At 44.5% G+C, this 12,890-nt stretch overlaps 1 protein-coding gene across 1 annotated transcript in view; it reads left to right on the top strand.

The window, feature by feature from the left end:
- The window catches only part of tmx3b (thioredoxin related transmembrane protein 3b), a 31,162-nt gene extending 19,529 nt beyond the window's left edge, over positions 1-11,633 (top strand). Inside the window, exons 6-16 of the mRNA XM_039666392.2 lie at positions 821-901; positions 3,602-3,701; positions 4,736-4,813; positions 4,911-4,977; positions 5,709-5,807; positions 6,075-6,132; positions 6,220-6,273; positions 7,913-7,969; positions 8,100-8,229; positions 9,210-9,278; positions 11,228-11,633. Coding sequence (XP_039522326.2) covers positions 821-901; positions 3,602-3,701; positions 4,736-4,813; positions 4,911-4,977; positions 5,709-5,807; positions 6,075-6,132; positions 6,220-6,273; positions 7,913-7,969; positions 8,100-8,229; positions 9,210-9,278; positions 11,228-11,482 — 1,048 coding nt within the window. The 3' untranslated portion in view covers positions 11,483-11,633. The remainder of the gene's footprint in view (positions 1-820; positions 902-3,601; positions 3,702-4,735; positions 4,814-4,910; positions 4,978-5,708; positions 5,808-6,074; positions 6,133-6,219; positions 6,274-7,912; positions 7,970-8,099; positions 8,230-9,209; positions 9,279-11,227) is intronic.
- The last annotated feature ends 1,257 nt before the right edge of the window (positions 11,634-12,890 follow it).

The raw sequence follows: 12,890 nt of genomic DNA, 5'->3' as shown, positions 1-12,890 counted from the left end.
GAGTGTGTTGTCTTGTTGAGTGTGTGAGATGCTGACAGAGAGCAGGACTGGGATGTTGTCAGTGACTTCATGCTCTCTGGAGATTACGGCAATAGTCTTGTGTACTTCTGTAACCATAGAAAACATTCCTTTATGGGTGTTAAATTCACAACAGTTGCTGGAGCCATATCTTAGGATGCATTGCATCATTTGCATGACACAGCGGTGTGACGTGGCTCTCTTGGACTTGTTGAAGACCAGTAGTGCTGCTCATTTCTGGATGATTTGTAGAGGTTTAATTGCACATGTTGTAAGTCCACCAAGAAGAGCATTGCAGCCTAGAAATGACGAGGTCCTGGGCGAGGAGTAGTTGAATGTTCAGCTATAGGAAAGGCCTGATCTTCCTGATGCTGTGCAGTGCAAACCTGAGTAACCCGTGTCCCGCTGTGAAGGGCTTGCAGAGTTTAGACCCATCAGACACACAGGAGCAAGTGGATCAAGCTCTTCAGCATTACTAGAAAGATGAGCATACTTAAGCAAACATCATTTCTTTTCTTCCTTAAACATTTTTATTTGTTTGTTACATGAATTTTGTTGGCTTCAATATAACATTAATGGTGTAAAAAGAGCTGACAATCTCAGAGAGCTGCAGTTTTAACAGGGGTGTGTAGACTTTTACACACACTGTAGGTGTGAATTACATGATCTGAATGCATCGGTGGTTCGTCCGTCGACAATGCACAGCTAGTCATGGATTATCTATTGCATTTGCTTACAGTGTTGATTTAAATAAATACTTGTTGATTAAACAAAGATTTGTTTCTTAAACTCTCTCTCTCAGGCTGAAGGGCGAGCTGGCATACAATTACAAAGGACCGAGAACCAAAGACGACATAATCGAGTTCGCCAACAGAGTGGCTGGGTAAGACATTAATACAGATGCTGTTGAACCTTTGGCTACATTTTTTTTCCTGTTTTCTTTCCTTAAAGTTGCTATCTTACGAGATGCTTTGTGTGATTACTACTATCTTTTTACGAGTGAATGTGTGTAGAGAGTAGGAATAAACTGCATATATAAGTCCGTTATCTTATGTCGTCACCAGTTCTGAGAGATTAGTCCTGTTCCTGCAAGGCCTTCTTTACGCAGAGCCTGAATGTTTGTGGGACTGGCGATTTATTTTTATTTATTTAAAAATAAATATCTAACCTGATAAAAAATGTCATCTGCAAAAACATCTGTGGCGAGGGAAGCGTGGTTCAGCGAAGACTGTAGCGGGAGAGCGAGGGCGGAGAGTGCTGCCTCGTCAGTGTCCTGTGAAGCTGTATCCAGCGGAAAGAGTATCGTTCTACATCTACATTGTGTGTTTGATTTTGAGTTACTTTGTAAGAGCGCAAGAAAGCGATGCGAAAAGAGAAGTGATAAATAAAGTGCACGAGCCCCGGTATTTGCCGACCCTTCCATCACCCACATACTGAACCATCATCTTTGTCACAACATACATCCATCTTCTTCTGCTTATCCGGGGCCGGGTCGCGGGGCATTAGTCTAAGCAGAGATGCCCAGACTTCCCATTCCCTGGACACTTCCTCCAGCTCCTCCGGGGGGACACCGAGGCGTTCGCAGGCCAGCTGGGAGGCGTAGTCCCTCCAGCATGTCCAAGGTTTTCCCCAAGGCATTTTTATGGCGTCCCAAAACCTACAGCCTTCTGTTACACTTAAAGGTTTGTACTTTTTATTCACACAAAGAGTGCATAGTTTTAGGGTGCATTATAAGTAGGGGAACTGAAGCAGGTTGAATGTGCAGGATTGGACACTCATGGCATAGTTAAACCTGAAAGATCCTCGGTAATGGATGCAATGCCATGTAGTGACTGAGACGAATCAGACACTTCTTATATTATTAACAAATAATCTTTAAAACTTTTCACCCAACCACAAAACAAGGTGCCTGTGACACCCCCCAAAATGATAAAACCAGGCCTCTGGTCCATGGTTTTACGACCAAGAATGTGAAAGAGTCGACGCACTCCATTCCTGCATTGAAACACACATGATGCCTCTACACACTCACTCATAGGAAACATTCTCTGAGCAACATGACATCATGACTTTTGCGTAAACATATACGCCACTTTCGAGTCAGGTGGCGTGTTATCTCTACGCATTTTGAGCTATCCGCGTGTATCCGCGAGTATGCGTATATGTCTACGCCATTAACGTCCGCGTCATTCCGCGTGTCTGAACACGCAGTCAAATCTCCAGTCATAAATGCCACTAACCCCAGTGACGGCTAGGTTTAGGGACGGGGTTGAGGTAAGTCATATATTTATATAACGTTAAGTCAACGGCGTTCATAAACACGCTGAAAGGCGATTACGCGTCTTGATAGCACGCCAAAAATGGAAATACGAATTGGCGTGGCATACACACGCTACTTCATGAGATCAGTCTGCTCTGAAGGATCATGCACATCTCCAGCACATTGTGTGTATGATTACCGCTGTCGTGTATAGTGTCTATTGTATTGTGTACCAATGCAACATTTCAGTATTATGAGAATTTTTAATAGTTTCTGCATCAATACCTCATCCAGTTACATATGCAAATGACCATGCTCGAAGACTCCTCCGAACGCTCAAGTTAGCGTGGGCTCCCCGACTCCTGGGAGAAGCGTCTGACGAGGACTGGTGGGACTCCCGCACATCTTTACACTCAATTTCAGATCGACAGGAAACTCATTTATGATTGTGAACTACACTTTATTCGAAAGAAAGAACTGCTCGTTCCACGCGTCATACGTCATTACGATATTTCTACGTCATTACTCATTGCGCAGGACTCTCCAGTTTTGGTTTTCTATTCGTTCAAGTGTTTATATGTCCTCTCAATCGGATAACAAACGGAAGAAACCACTCCGTGTAATCTGAATTATCAGAATAATCAGATCTGGCCAATTCATTCCGATTGTTGTGGTTACATGTGACTTTTTTCTGATTGTGCAACTAGTCTGATTACAGTCAGGTTGTTAGGGTCATTTTTAAGCAGAGCCAGACTAAAATCACATGTTCAATCAACGCGGAAGAAACGGATTTCAACTTCAACACCATCGACCCACAGAACCATCAAGACTCTCTTCTGAAACTGGATCCGGAAGCTTTTTCAATGTCTAAGGCAGTACAAGTATTGTGCGATCAGTTGATGAAGCAGAGGTTCATTATAAGCGGCCGACGACTCCTAACTGAAGGTTAAAGACTCTTCCTTGGCTTTGGTTAGGTCTGTGTGAATGTGTTTGTTTAGATTAGCTCTGTATTTGTTATTTAGTTAAATAAAAATGTGTTTACATTCATGCTTGTTGATTCTGGTCACTTCATGTGAATCAACATTATGATCACAGCTACATTCTGTGGCCACGAAAAATATCCTTTCTGAGAGTTAAGAGATGATTAATACGGAGTTTTGCTGGACGAACAGATTCAATGATTGTAATATTAGTTCAGCTACATCACGTTAATTCAGTTAACTGATCCAAATGTTTATAATTATAACAAGTTATGATTAATTATTCATATTTCCCTTTTGAGCTAATTTGCTGGAGTCATGTTCTCATTTGTGTGTGTTTCAGACCGTCCGTGCGATCGCTCCCGAGTCGACAGATGTTCGAGCACGTCTTGAAGAGACACAGTGTACTGTTTGTGTATGTCGGAGGGGAATCTCCTCTTAAAGTGAGCTGATCTTCATATCTACACCGAACCAGAGCCAAGACACCGCAATAAAACGGCAACAGTAATGTTAACAATTGGCACAATAAATGAACAAAGCGTGATATATTTAAATGAAGAGCATGACTGTTTATACAGACAATTACTTCACTGAGACAAAAATACATTCTCAGAAAAGTAAAAAATATGCAGTAAATGAACAGTTGCATTAGTGTTATACAGTGGTGTGAATAAGTTTTGACCCCCATGCTAAAGTTGCCTAAAAAGAGGAATAAAAATCATCTTTTGGATATTGATCTCACCACAGCTAGAGATTGGCATGGGGTGCTTTCCATAAGATCATCTTTCAATGAAATCAAACCAGCTATTAGGCTAACTGAAGTAAAACCATGCCAATCTGAAGGTGTGTGATGATGTGGGGATATTTTAATCCCAAAGGCCAAGGGAACTTTATCAGGATGCATATTATCCTGGATCCATGAAATAACTGGCTTTTAAAAATAAAAATCTGCCTGACTCTATGGGAATTTAACATAGGGGTGTCCTGACTTATGCACCCTGTATTTTAAGGAAAAACATTTATTTATTTATGATACATTATTCATTCACAAAGAAAATTGGTGTCCTTAAAGGTTGGAGTTTTCCTCATTTTTCTAATTAAGGCATTAAGATCAATATCCAAAAGATGATTTTTTTATTCCTCTTTTTAGGCAACTTTAGCATGGGGGTCAAACCTTGTATACCAATCAACATTCCTTCTGATGTTCATTCTTGTTTTTTTGTGCTGTTTCTAGTAGTAAAGAGGAAGAGATTGAGCTTGAACTGAGGTGGCTAAAATTCAGCTGGTCAGAAAATATATAAAGCATTTTTTGGCAACATAATCTGTAGGAATATAAATACTTTTTAAAATTCATTGTAATTAATAGTGATGTTCCTGGTCAAATATAAATGTGCTGAATCTTACTTTACACACTCTCATTCACACACACACACACATCTTTAACTCTTCTATCAATCATGTTGCTGTTGTGTTTCAGGAGAAATACATCGAGGTGGCGTCTGAGCTCATTGTCTACACATATTTCTTCTCTGCATCTGAAGACGCCTTAACAGAGGTGAAGTGAATCATTTCCAGATACTGCTGCTCTTACTTTCATAATTCATATATCCATGTCTGTTTGTGTAAACACTCTCCATAAATGTCTTCTGCAGTCTGTGACTCTGCCTGAATTGCCTGCAGTGGTTGTCTTCAAAGATGGAAACTATTTCACATATGATGGTAAGTGAAGAAAACTAAACCATTGTCTAGTTTTTGTTTCTGTAAGTCTTTAACGTGTGATGATTGCTCAATCGCTGTAGCGGCTCGAGAACCGTTCATCTCTTCCTCTGTATTTACTACTAGTTAGTTTCCCAGTAATTCTCTCTGAGCTCTACTGGCCCACCACAGTTACATAATGAAGCTCTTTACACTTCACATCATACTTGTATAAAAGATCTCTAACATTGCGTTTTGTGTCGTTTTTAAAAGGTATCTGTGGGCCTGAACACGCCAAGAACGACAACTATAAAGATACCAGTAAAGATATAGTTCTAAAAATCTTCCTCAATATTAAAGAATAGCTGAGCCACGGCTATAACGATAACGGCACAGATAAACGATATCAATGGAATCACTTTCGGAACGATTTTTCCATCTGATGAACGATAAAAACATAGACAGCCAATCAGAACCCATCTGAGCTATCGAGTTTGAGCATTTAAAGAGGCAGACATGCACGCTCTTAGAATAACCAGAACAATATCGACCGCTGGTGTGGACGCTAATGTATATTTATCTTTATAGTTATCGTTCTTGGGTTGAACAGGCCTTTAGTGCCGCTTCGAAGCGAAGGGCAAGACTTTTATTCAAACTTAATGCCGTTTTTTGTTTAGCCTATGGAAAGTCAGCACCGTTTGTCAGAGCTGTTCACAGATTCTTATTGTCATAATAACTACAGATTCATGTTTCAGAGTATGAAGATGGCAGCTTGTCATCCTGGGTAAATCGCGAGCGTTTCCAGAGTTATCTGCCGATCGATGGCTTCACGCTGTACGAGCTGGGAGAAACCGGTGAGTGACCGCGACATGAGCTTTAACCCAACTGTTGAAAAGCATTAGGGTTAACCTTATGTGTAAACTTGCTTTTGGAAATGATTGTTTTTATCAAGTGGTATCCATTATAGTCTTTAGCACTGATCACATCATATACATATAACAGCTTAAAGGGTGTTTCTGTATCTCCTTGATGAATTTAAATGAGTGAAAGTTGGTCGACAAGTTTTTGTTTTGGTCAAGAAAATGTCTAATGTTTTCCTTTCTTTCTGTTCGGTGCGACAGGTAAATTGGTGGCGATTGCCGTTACTGACGAGAAGGATCCGACAGAGAAAAGCATGAGGTACAGACGGCCCCGGAGTGAAGCGATGTCTGACCTTTTCTTTAGTTCTTGAAGAATTGACTATAGAATTGGTTCCCTGTATTCCAGGTTAAAAGGACTGATCCAGAGGGTGGCTGCGGAGCACAGGGAGCAGTTCAACAGGTGATGGACTCAGAAACTCTTGAAGCCCTCGAGTTCAGCTCCAGATCCTCGGTCCAGATCCTTGGTTCAGGGCCTCGGTTCAGATCCTCGGTTCAGGGCCTCGGTTCAGATCCTCGGTTCAGGGCCTCGGTCCAGATCCTCGGTTCAGGGCCTCGGTTCAGATCCTCGGTTCAGGGCCTCGGTTCAGATCCTCGGTTCAGATCCTCGGTCCAGATCCTCGGTCCAGATCCTCGGTTCAGGGCCTCGGTTCAGATCCTCGGTTCAGGGCCTCGGTTCAGATCCTCGGTTCAGGGCCTCGGTTCAGATCCTTGGTTCAGATCCTCGGTTCAGATCCTCGGTTCAGATCCTCGGTTCAGATCCTCGGTTCAGATCCTTGGTTCAGGGCCTCGGTTCAGATCCTCGGTTCAGATCCTCGGTCCAGATCCTTGGTTCAGGGCCTCGGTTCAGGGCCTCGGTTCAGATCCTCGGTTCAGATCCTCGGTTCAGGGCCTCGGTTCAGATCCTCGGTTCAGATCCTCGGTTCAGATCCTTGGTTCAGGGCCTCGGTTCAGATCCTCGGTTCAGATCCTCGGTCCAGATCCTTGGTTCAGGGCCTCGGTTCAGATCCTCGGTTCAGATCCTTGGTTCAGATCCTCGGTTCAGATCCTCGGTTCAGGGCCTCGGTTCAGATCCTCGGTTCAGGGCCTCGGTTCAGGGCCTCGGTTCAGATCCTCGGTTCAGATCCTCGGTTCAGATCCTTGGTTCAGGGCCTCGGTTCAGATCCTCGGTTCAGATCCTCGGTTCAGATCCTCGGTTCAGGGCCTCGGTTCAGATCCTCGGTTCAGGGCCTCGGTTCAGGGCCTCGGTTCAGGGCCTCGGTTCAGATCCTCGGTTCAGATCCTCGGTCCAGATCCTCGGTTCAGGGCCTCGGTTCAGATCCTTGGTTCAGATCCTCGGTTCAGATCCTCGGTTCAGATCCTTGGTTCAGGGCCTCGGTTCAGATCCTCGGTTCAGATCCTCGGTTCAGATCCTCGGTTCAGATCCTCGGTCCAGATCCTCGGTTCAGGGCCTCGGTTCAGATCCTCGGTTCAGATCCTCGGTTCAGATCCTCGGTTCAGATCCTCGGTTCAGATCCTCGGTTCAGATCCTCGGTTCAGATCCTCGGTTCAGGGCCTCGGTTCAGATCCTCGGTTCAGATCCTCGGTTCAGGGCCTCGGTTCAGATCCTCGGTTCAGGGCCTCGGTTCAGGGCCTCGGTTCAGATCCTCGGTTCAGATCCTCGGTTCAGATCCTTGGTTCAGGGCCTCGGTTCAGATCCTCGGTTCAGATCCTCGGTTCAGATCCTCGGTCCAGATCCTCGGTTCAGGGCCTCGGTTCAGATCCTCGGTTCAGATCCTCGGTCCAGATCCTCGGTTCAGGGCCTCGGTTCAGATCCTCGGTTCAGATCCTTGGTTCAGGGCCTCGGTTCAGATCCTCGGTTCAGATCCTCGGTTCAGATCCTCGGTTCAGGGCCTCGGTTCAGATCCTCGGTTCAGGGCCTCCAATGAGATAACATGTTACTGTCAATCAAGAGAAAAAGACCCCTGACAGAAAATGATTTTCTACATGTGGAGCACAAATACTGCACATTTTCAAATGCTGTCTTTCTTCCTGCGTTCCAGGGATTTCCAGTTTGGCCACATGGACGGTAACGACTACATCAACAGCCTGATCATGAGGTGAGTGTCTGGATCAGATGATGGGACAGATTCACTCATCCTCCTGCTTTACTGAAGGTGCACAAGTGTGAGGAGGAGATGGTTATACTGTAATCTCAGCACCCACGCTCTTCATCTCGTGTGTCTGCAGTGAGGTGCCGGTGCCCAGCCTCCTCGTCCTCAACACCTCGAACGAGCAGTACTTCGTGCCGGACGAGCCGGTGGAGAGTCTAGAGCAGATGCTGATGTTCTTCACCAGTGTTGTGGACGGCAGCGCTCCGGTGAACAGCTCATTCTCACTCCGTCTCTCGCTCGCAGCTAACATCAACTCAGATCAATACTTGCTTTAGAAGTAGTTTTCACTATTAGTTTGTTGAACAGTATAGTTTAAAAATGGTAACAAACTCCAACTTTTAATTTTGTTCATTTTCTGTTGAAAGACTAGGGCTGAAAGCCAAAGTATTAAATGTCACTGTATTTTTTACTGAGTAGTCCACTTTTTATTGTTCAAAATGGGGGTCAAAATGACAAGTTTTACCTTAATTTGGAGCCAAATTACAGAGGTGTAAAAATGATTTTAAAAAGATGGCAGCATCATGATTTTATTTTCACATAGAGATTGGTAGCTCTAGTGAAATCTATTTACTTTAGCAGTCTTTGCATCAGTATATGCCAGCAGTGAGAATTCAAAAAAGGGAAAAGGCACTTCTTGTGTTTTTTTGCATCAAGTTTGCATGGCTATTATTACAGCTGATTAGTGTTGCCAAAAGTACTGACTTCGCTACCAAGTTGGTACTGAAATTTTAAAAATGGGATGCATTTCCAGTATTTCCCTCTAGCATTTTGAGCGTTGGATGTATAAACACCTCTGATTGGCCACACACTCAACACACAGTACATGTCTGCGTCTACAAGCTGATCCCTAAAATATCCACTGATAGATGGATCCGGTGATAGATAAATAATGATGCTGCCATAAAGTAATTTACCCTCCTGTAAGTTGGCTCCAAATCTCAGGTGAAAATTGTCATTTTGACCCTCCTCTACAAAATAGTGGATTTCTTGGTGAATATCCATCAATGACATTTAATATATTGGCTGTTTTTGTACAGAAAAAAATATTAACAAAATCAAAAAATTGAGCTGGGGACCTCTGATTGAGTTGACACAGAATGACCCTGTTGCAAACTGTTAATTAAATGAGAATAGTTAATTTCATCCAATTCCAAATGATTAACATCCTGCATCATATTCCCAACAGGCTTATGGAGGAGATGGGATATTCCAGAGGATCAAGCGTGTGGCGTTTGATGCCCGATCAACAATAATGGTGAGTCGAGGTTAAGACACTAACTTAATTCATGGAGAAGTTATATTGAACTGTTAATTAAAATATGATTTTAATTCTTTACGCTGAATGACAGTTGAAGGAGTTGATGTTACTAGTTGAACCTGGCTTTAGTAAACAATTATCGTGATCAGTGTTTAACACTTTACTATAACTAAAGGTTGAAACGAACGCTGAGTCTGAGCTCTACAGTTGTTACGCAGTGAAGACTCTAGCTTGCCTGATTTATTGGATCATGCCCCAGCTCACTCATGGCGTTCAGGTCACCTCCACGTCTGCATCAGGGCCCTGGAGTAAGCATGGGGTTGGTCTGGAGGAGGAAGGTGGTCTCGGACGCCTCAAACACAGGTTGGGGAATTCTGTGCGAAGGCAGACCAATTTACAGCTCCTGCTCGAGCACGGAAAAGCGGCTGCACATTACCTCCCTCGAAATAATGGCGGTTTATCTGGGCCTCAAAACCTTCCTTCCAGACCTAATAGGACACCACGTCTTAGTTAGATCAGACAATGTGGCGGTAGTGTCCTGCATAAACCACCATGGTGGACTCAGGTCGAGTCTGTACAACTAGACTGATGCCTTCTATTATGGCCACAATGGGCAGACTGAACCAGGGAGCAGACGTGCTCTCCCGGGACAACGTGTTCCCAGGGGAATCAATGGGCGGTTTCTGGAGCAGCTTCGGCGAGGCGGAGGGCGACCTCTTCGTCTCCGTACACACGGATAAGGGAAGACAGGCGTGCTGTCCTTCTGGTGACCCTTCTCTGGCGGATGCAACCGTGGTTCCCCGAGGTGATTCGGCAGATCGCAGCCCTGTGGCCAATTCCTCTGAGGAAAGACCTCCTCTCCCAGCCTTCTACACATGGCCCCTCAACTGGAACTTACGGACCTCCCAGCGAGAGTCCTGACTACTCTCTCAGAGACTAGAGCTCCGTCCACAAGACGTCTCTATGCTCTTAAGTGGTCCATCTTCTCTGACTGGTGTTCAGAATCAGGCCCCTTTATCATGCGAATTACCTCTGGTACTCTCCCTCTTACGAGAGCTGATGGACTCAGGCTCCGTCTATGTGGAGGCCATAGCAGCGCGCCACACTCCCGTGGCCGGCCAGTCTCTGGGCAGAAGCGACCTGGCTCCACTTCCTGAAAGGGGCAAGACGCCTCAACCCTCCTCGGCCTCTGACCCCCCATGGGACCTCTCCACAGTCCTCAGGGCTCGAGCCGCTACAGTCAGCTTTCACTTAAGACCACACTACTGCTAGCATTAGCATCGGTCAAGCGAGTGGGTGACCTGTAAGTGCTGTCCATCAGCGCTTGTTGCCTCGGGTCTGGTCCTAACGACTATGAGGTCATCCTCAAGCTAATGCCAAGTATTGCGTTGACGGTCGTGCTATTGCGCTTCACGACTGGCGAAATTAGCTGCTTTATTGCCCCTTTCGGCAAGCTCTGTGCTCACTCGCTGGATCTGTCGCCATTGGTTCGCGCAGACACCCTGCCTCGCCATTGGTTTGTGCGGTTCCCACGGAGCAGCCAATGAGCTCGTCCGTAATGGCTGTGGGACTGCAAGGCTTCAGAATTCGGAGAAACAGGAGTTTTACCCTTAGCAAAGACGCAATACTTGTTCCAGTTATCTCAGGGAACCGAGGTTACGTAAGTTTTTATCTTCAATTTAATGTCGGTTTAGCCGAGTTGGTTCTCTCGAGAGGTGAATCTTTTTTACATTTTTAAGAGCTCGAGTGGAGCATGACTTCTCACTCGTTTCTCTTAACTGATGCGGTGTCCAAAGGGTTTACTAAAATATTGTATTAAAATTTAATTTACTTTCTATAACCTGGTCAATGGCATGTAAATATTACAATTCAAATGGGGAATAGATCAATGCATTTGTGATGTTTATGAAATGGCTGTGTGTTTAAAAGCGTGCCCCTCTGCTCAGTCTGTGTTTCGCAGTTCTCCGCTGCTCGCCTGCTTTCTCTTCGGTCTGCCCCTCGGCGTCATCAGCCTGATGTGTTACGGCATCTGTACGGCCGAGTCTGACGACGGCTCCGAGGACATGAAGAGAGAAGCCCTCACTGATGAAGAGGAGGAGGAGGAGGAGGAGGAGCAGAGACTCGCAGAGGGAACGCCACACGCAGAAGACCACGGAGAACCGGCTCCACACAAGAATCCAAGTGAAAAAAAGGTTGATTAACGAAGGTGGAGAAGCAAGCGGAGGGAGCCAACGCCTCGACAGAGGAATTTCCTCACAGGTTTTCATGGGATTATTTTCATTATCCTATTTCTTTATTTTCATCATTTCCCTTATTGTTCATCAAATTGAACACTTCGAGACGAGCAGCAGAGCTCCATGAATAATTTACAAAACACACATGGACCGAAACAAACACTGTTTTAGAGTTAAGTGACATTAGTCTTTCTGCTTATTAATGCTCATTATTGTAATGTGTCCTCATGATCCATGATCTAAGTCACTGTAAATCCTCCAACGGTTGAAACATGTGAAAACGATTGATATCAGAATGGACACACTTTGTTTTGTTGGGGTTTTTTTTATGAGAAAGTGCAGTTATTGTTGTATCAAAGACTTTATCTACAGAGGATTGTCTTGCATGAGATAAATTGGCCTTTTCAGAAATGGTGTCCACACATCAGTGCTTTAGCTCATCGGACTGAGTGTGGAAGGGGTTAAACTTGGGAGTAATCTAGTGGCGAGATTAGACGAGCTTCTGCAGCGACGCACTCGTGGCTGTCCTCCGTACGGCGCTGTCCTGCGTCTGTGTTTTAGAGATAGAGCAGCTGTTCAATATTTACTCAGAAACTGCATTTACTGCATTCATGAAAATGGAAAGTCAAGACTTTTTTCAGGTTCCCAAAACTAGTTGTAAAAGTGTGTGTGTGACACAGCATACAGTGCAAGGAGACGTTGGAGCGGAGCTGCTGTTACAAGGTGTGTGTGAGTGAGAGAGAGAGAGAGAGAGAGTGGGTGTGTGTGTGTGTGTGCAAGAGAGAGAGAGAGTTTGTGTGTAAGTGTGTGTGTGAGTAAGGCCGCTGATCTCTCACACACACACTTTTCCAGGGTGTGTTTGCTGTTTGAGCCCCAGCTGAAGAGCGCCCCCTTGTGTGTGGATGCTGAACAAGCGTCAGCCTTCAGTGATGATGTAATGTTGTTTCCGCTAACTTTGCCTTCACATTCCCTTCAATGCCTCCTAATGATCATCATATTTTGACAGATCAATCGTCTTACTGTTTGTGATCTGTTCATTAAACGTTTCTTTGTCTCTATATCTCCTGTGTTCTTCCTTCACATCCGTATCATGATAAAGTAGACTTTTTGTATGTAATTATAATTAGCTGAATGTGAGATCTGTGTCTGTGTTTAATGGTAATGAAATATAATAATAGACTCCTGTTTTTTTTTAATTTAATATGCCGTCTCAAATGTGTTGTTTGATAGATATGGTCGGGGCAGCGTCGGGTAAGATGTGTCGGCTCTTTAATTAGTGAACGCTTTGGTTTACAGTAACGTACTTACTGTAGGAATAGCGTTTTGGTTGGTTGCATGAAATCATGCATAATTTATAATCATTACTATAGTGACT

Source organism: Pimephales promelas, chromosome 22, assembly GCF_988280905.1.
Source record: "Pimephales promelas chromosome 22, fPimPro1.hap1.1, whole genome shotgun sequence".
Classification (NCBI taxonomy): Eukaryota; Metazoa; Chordata; class Actinopteri; order Cypriniformes; family Leuciscidae; genus Pimephales; species Pimephales promelas.
The sequence above is the reverse complement of the archived record's forward strand: the minus strand, read 5'-3'. Positions and strand labels throughout refer to the sequence as shown.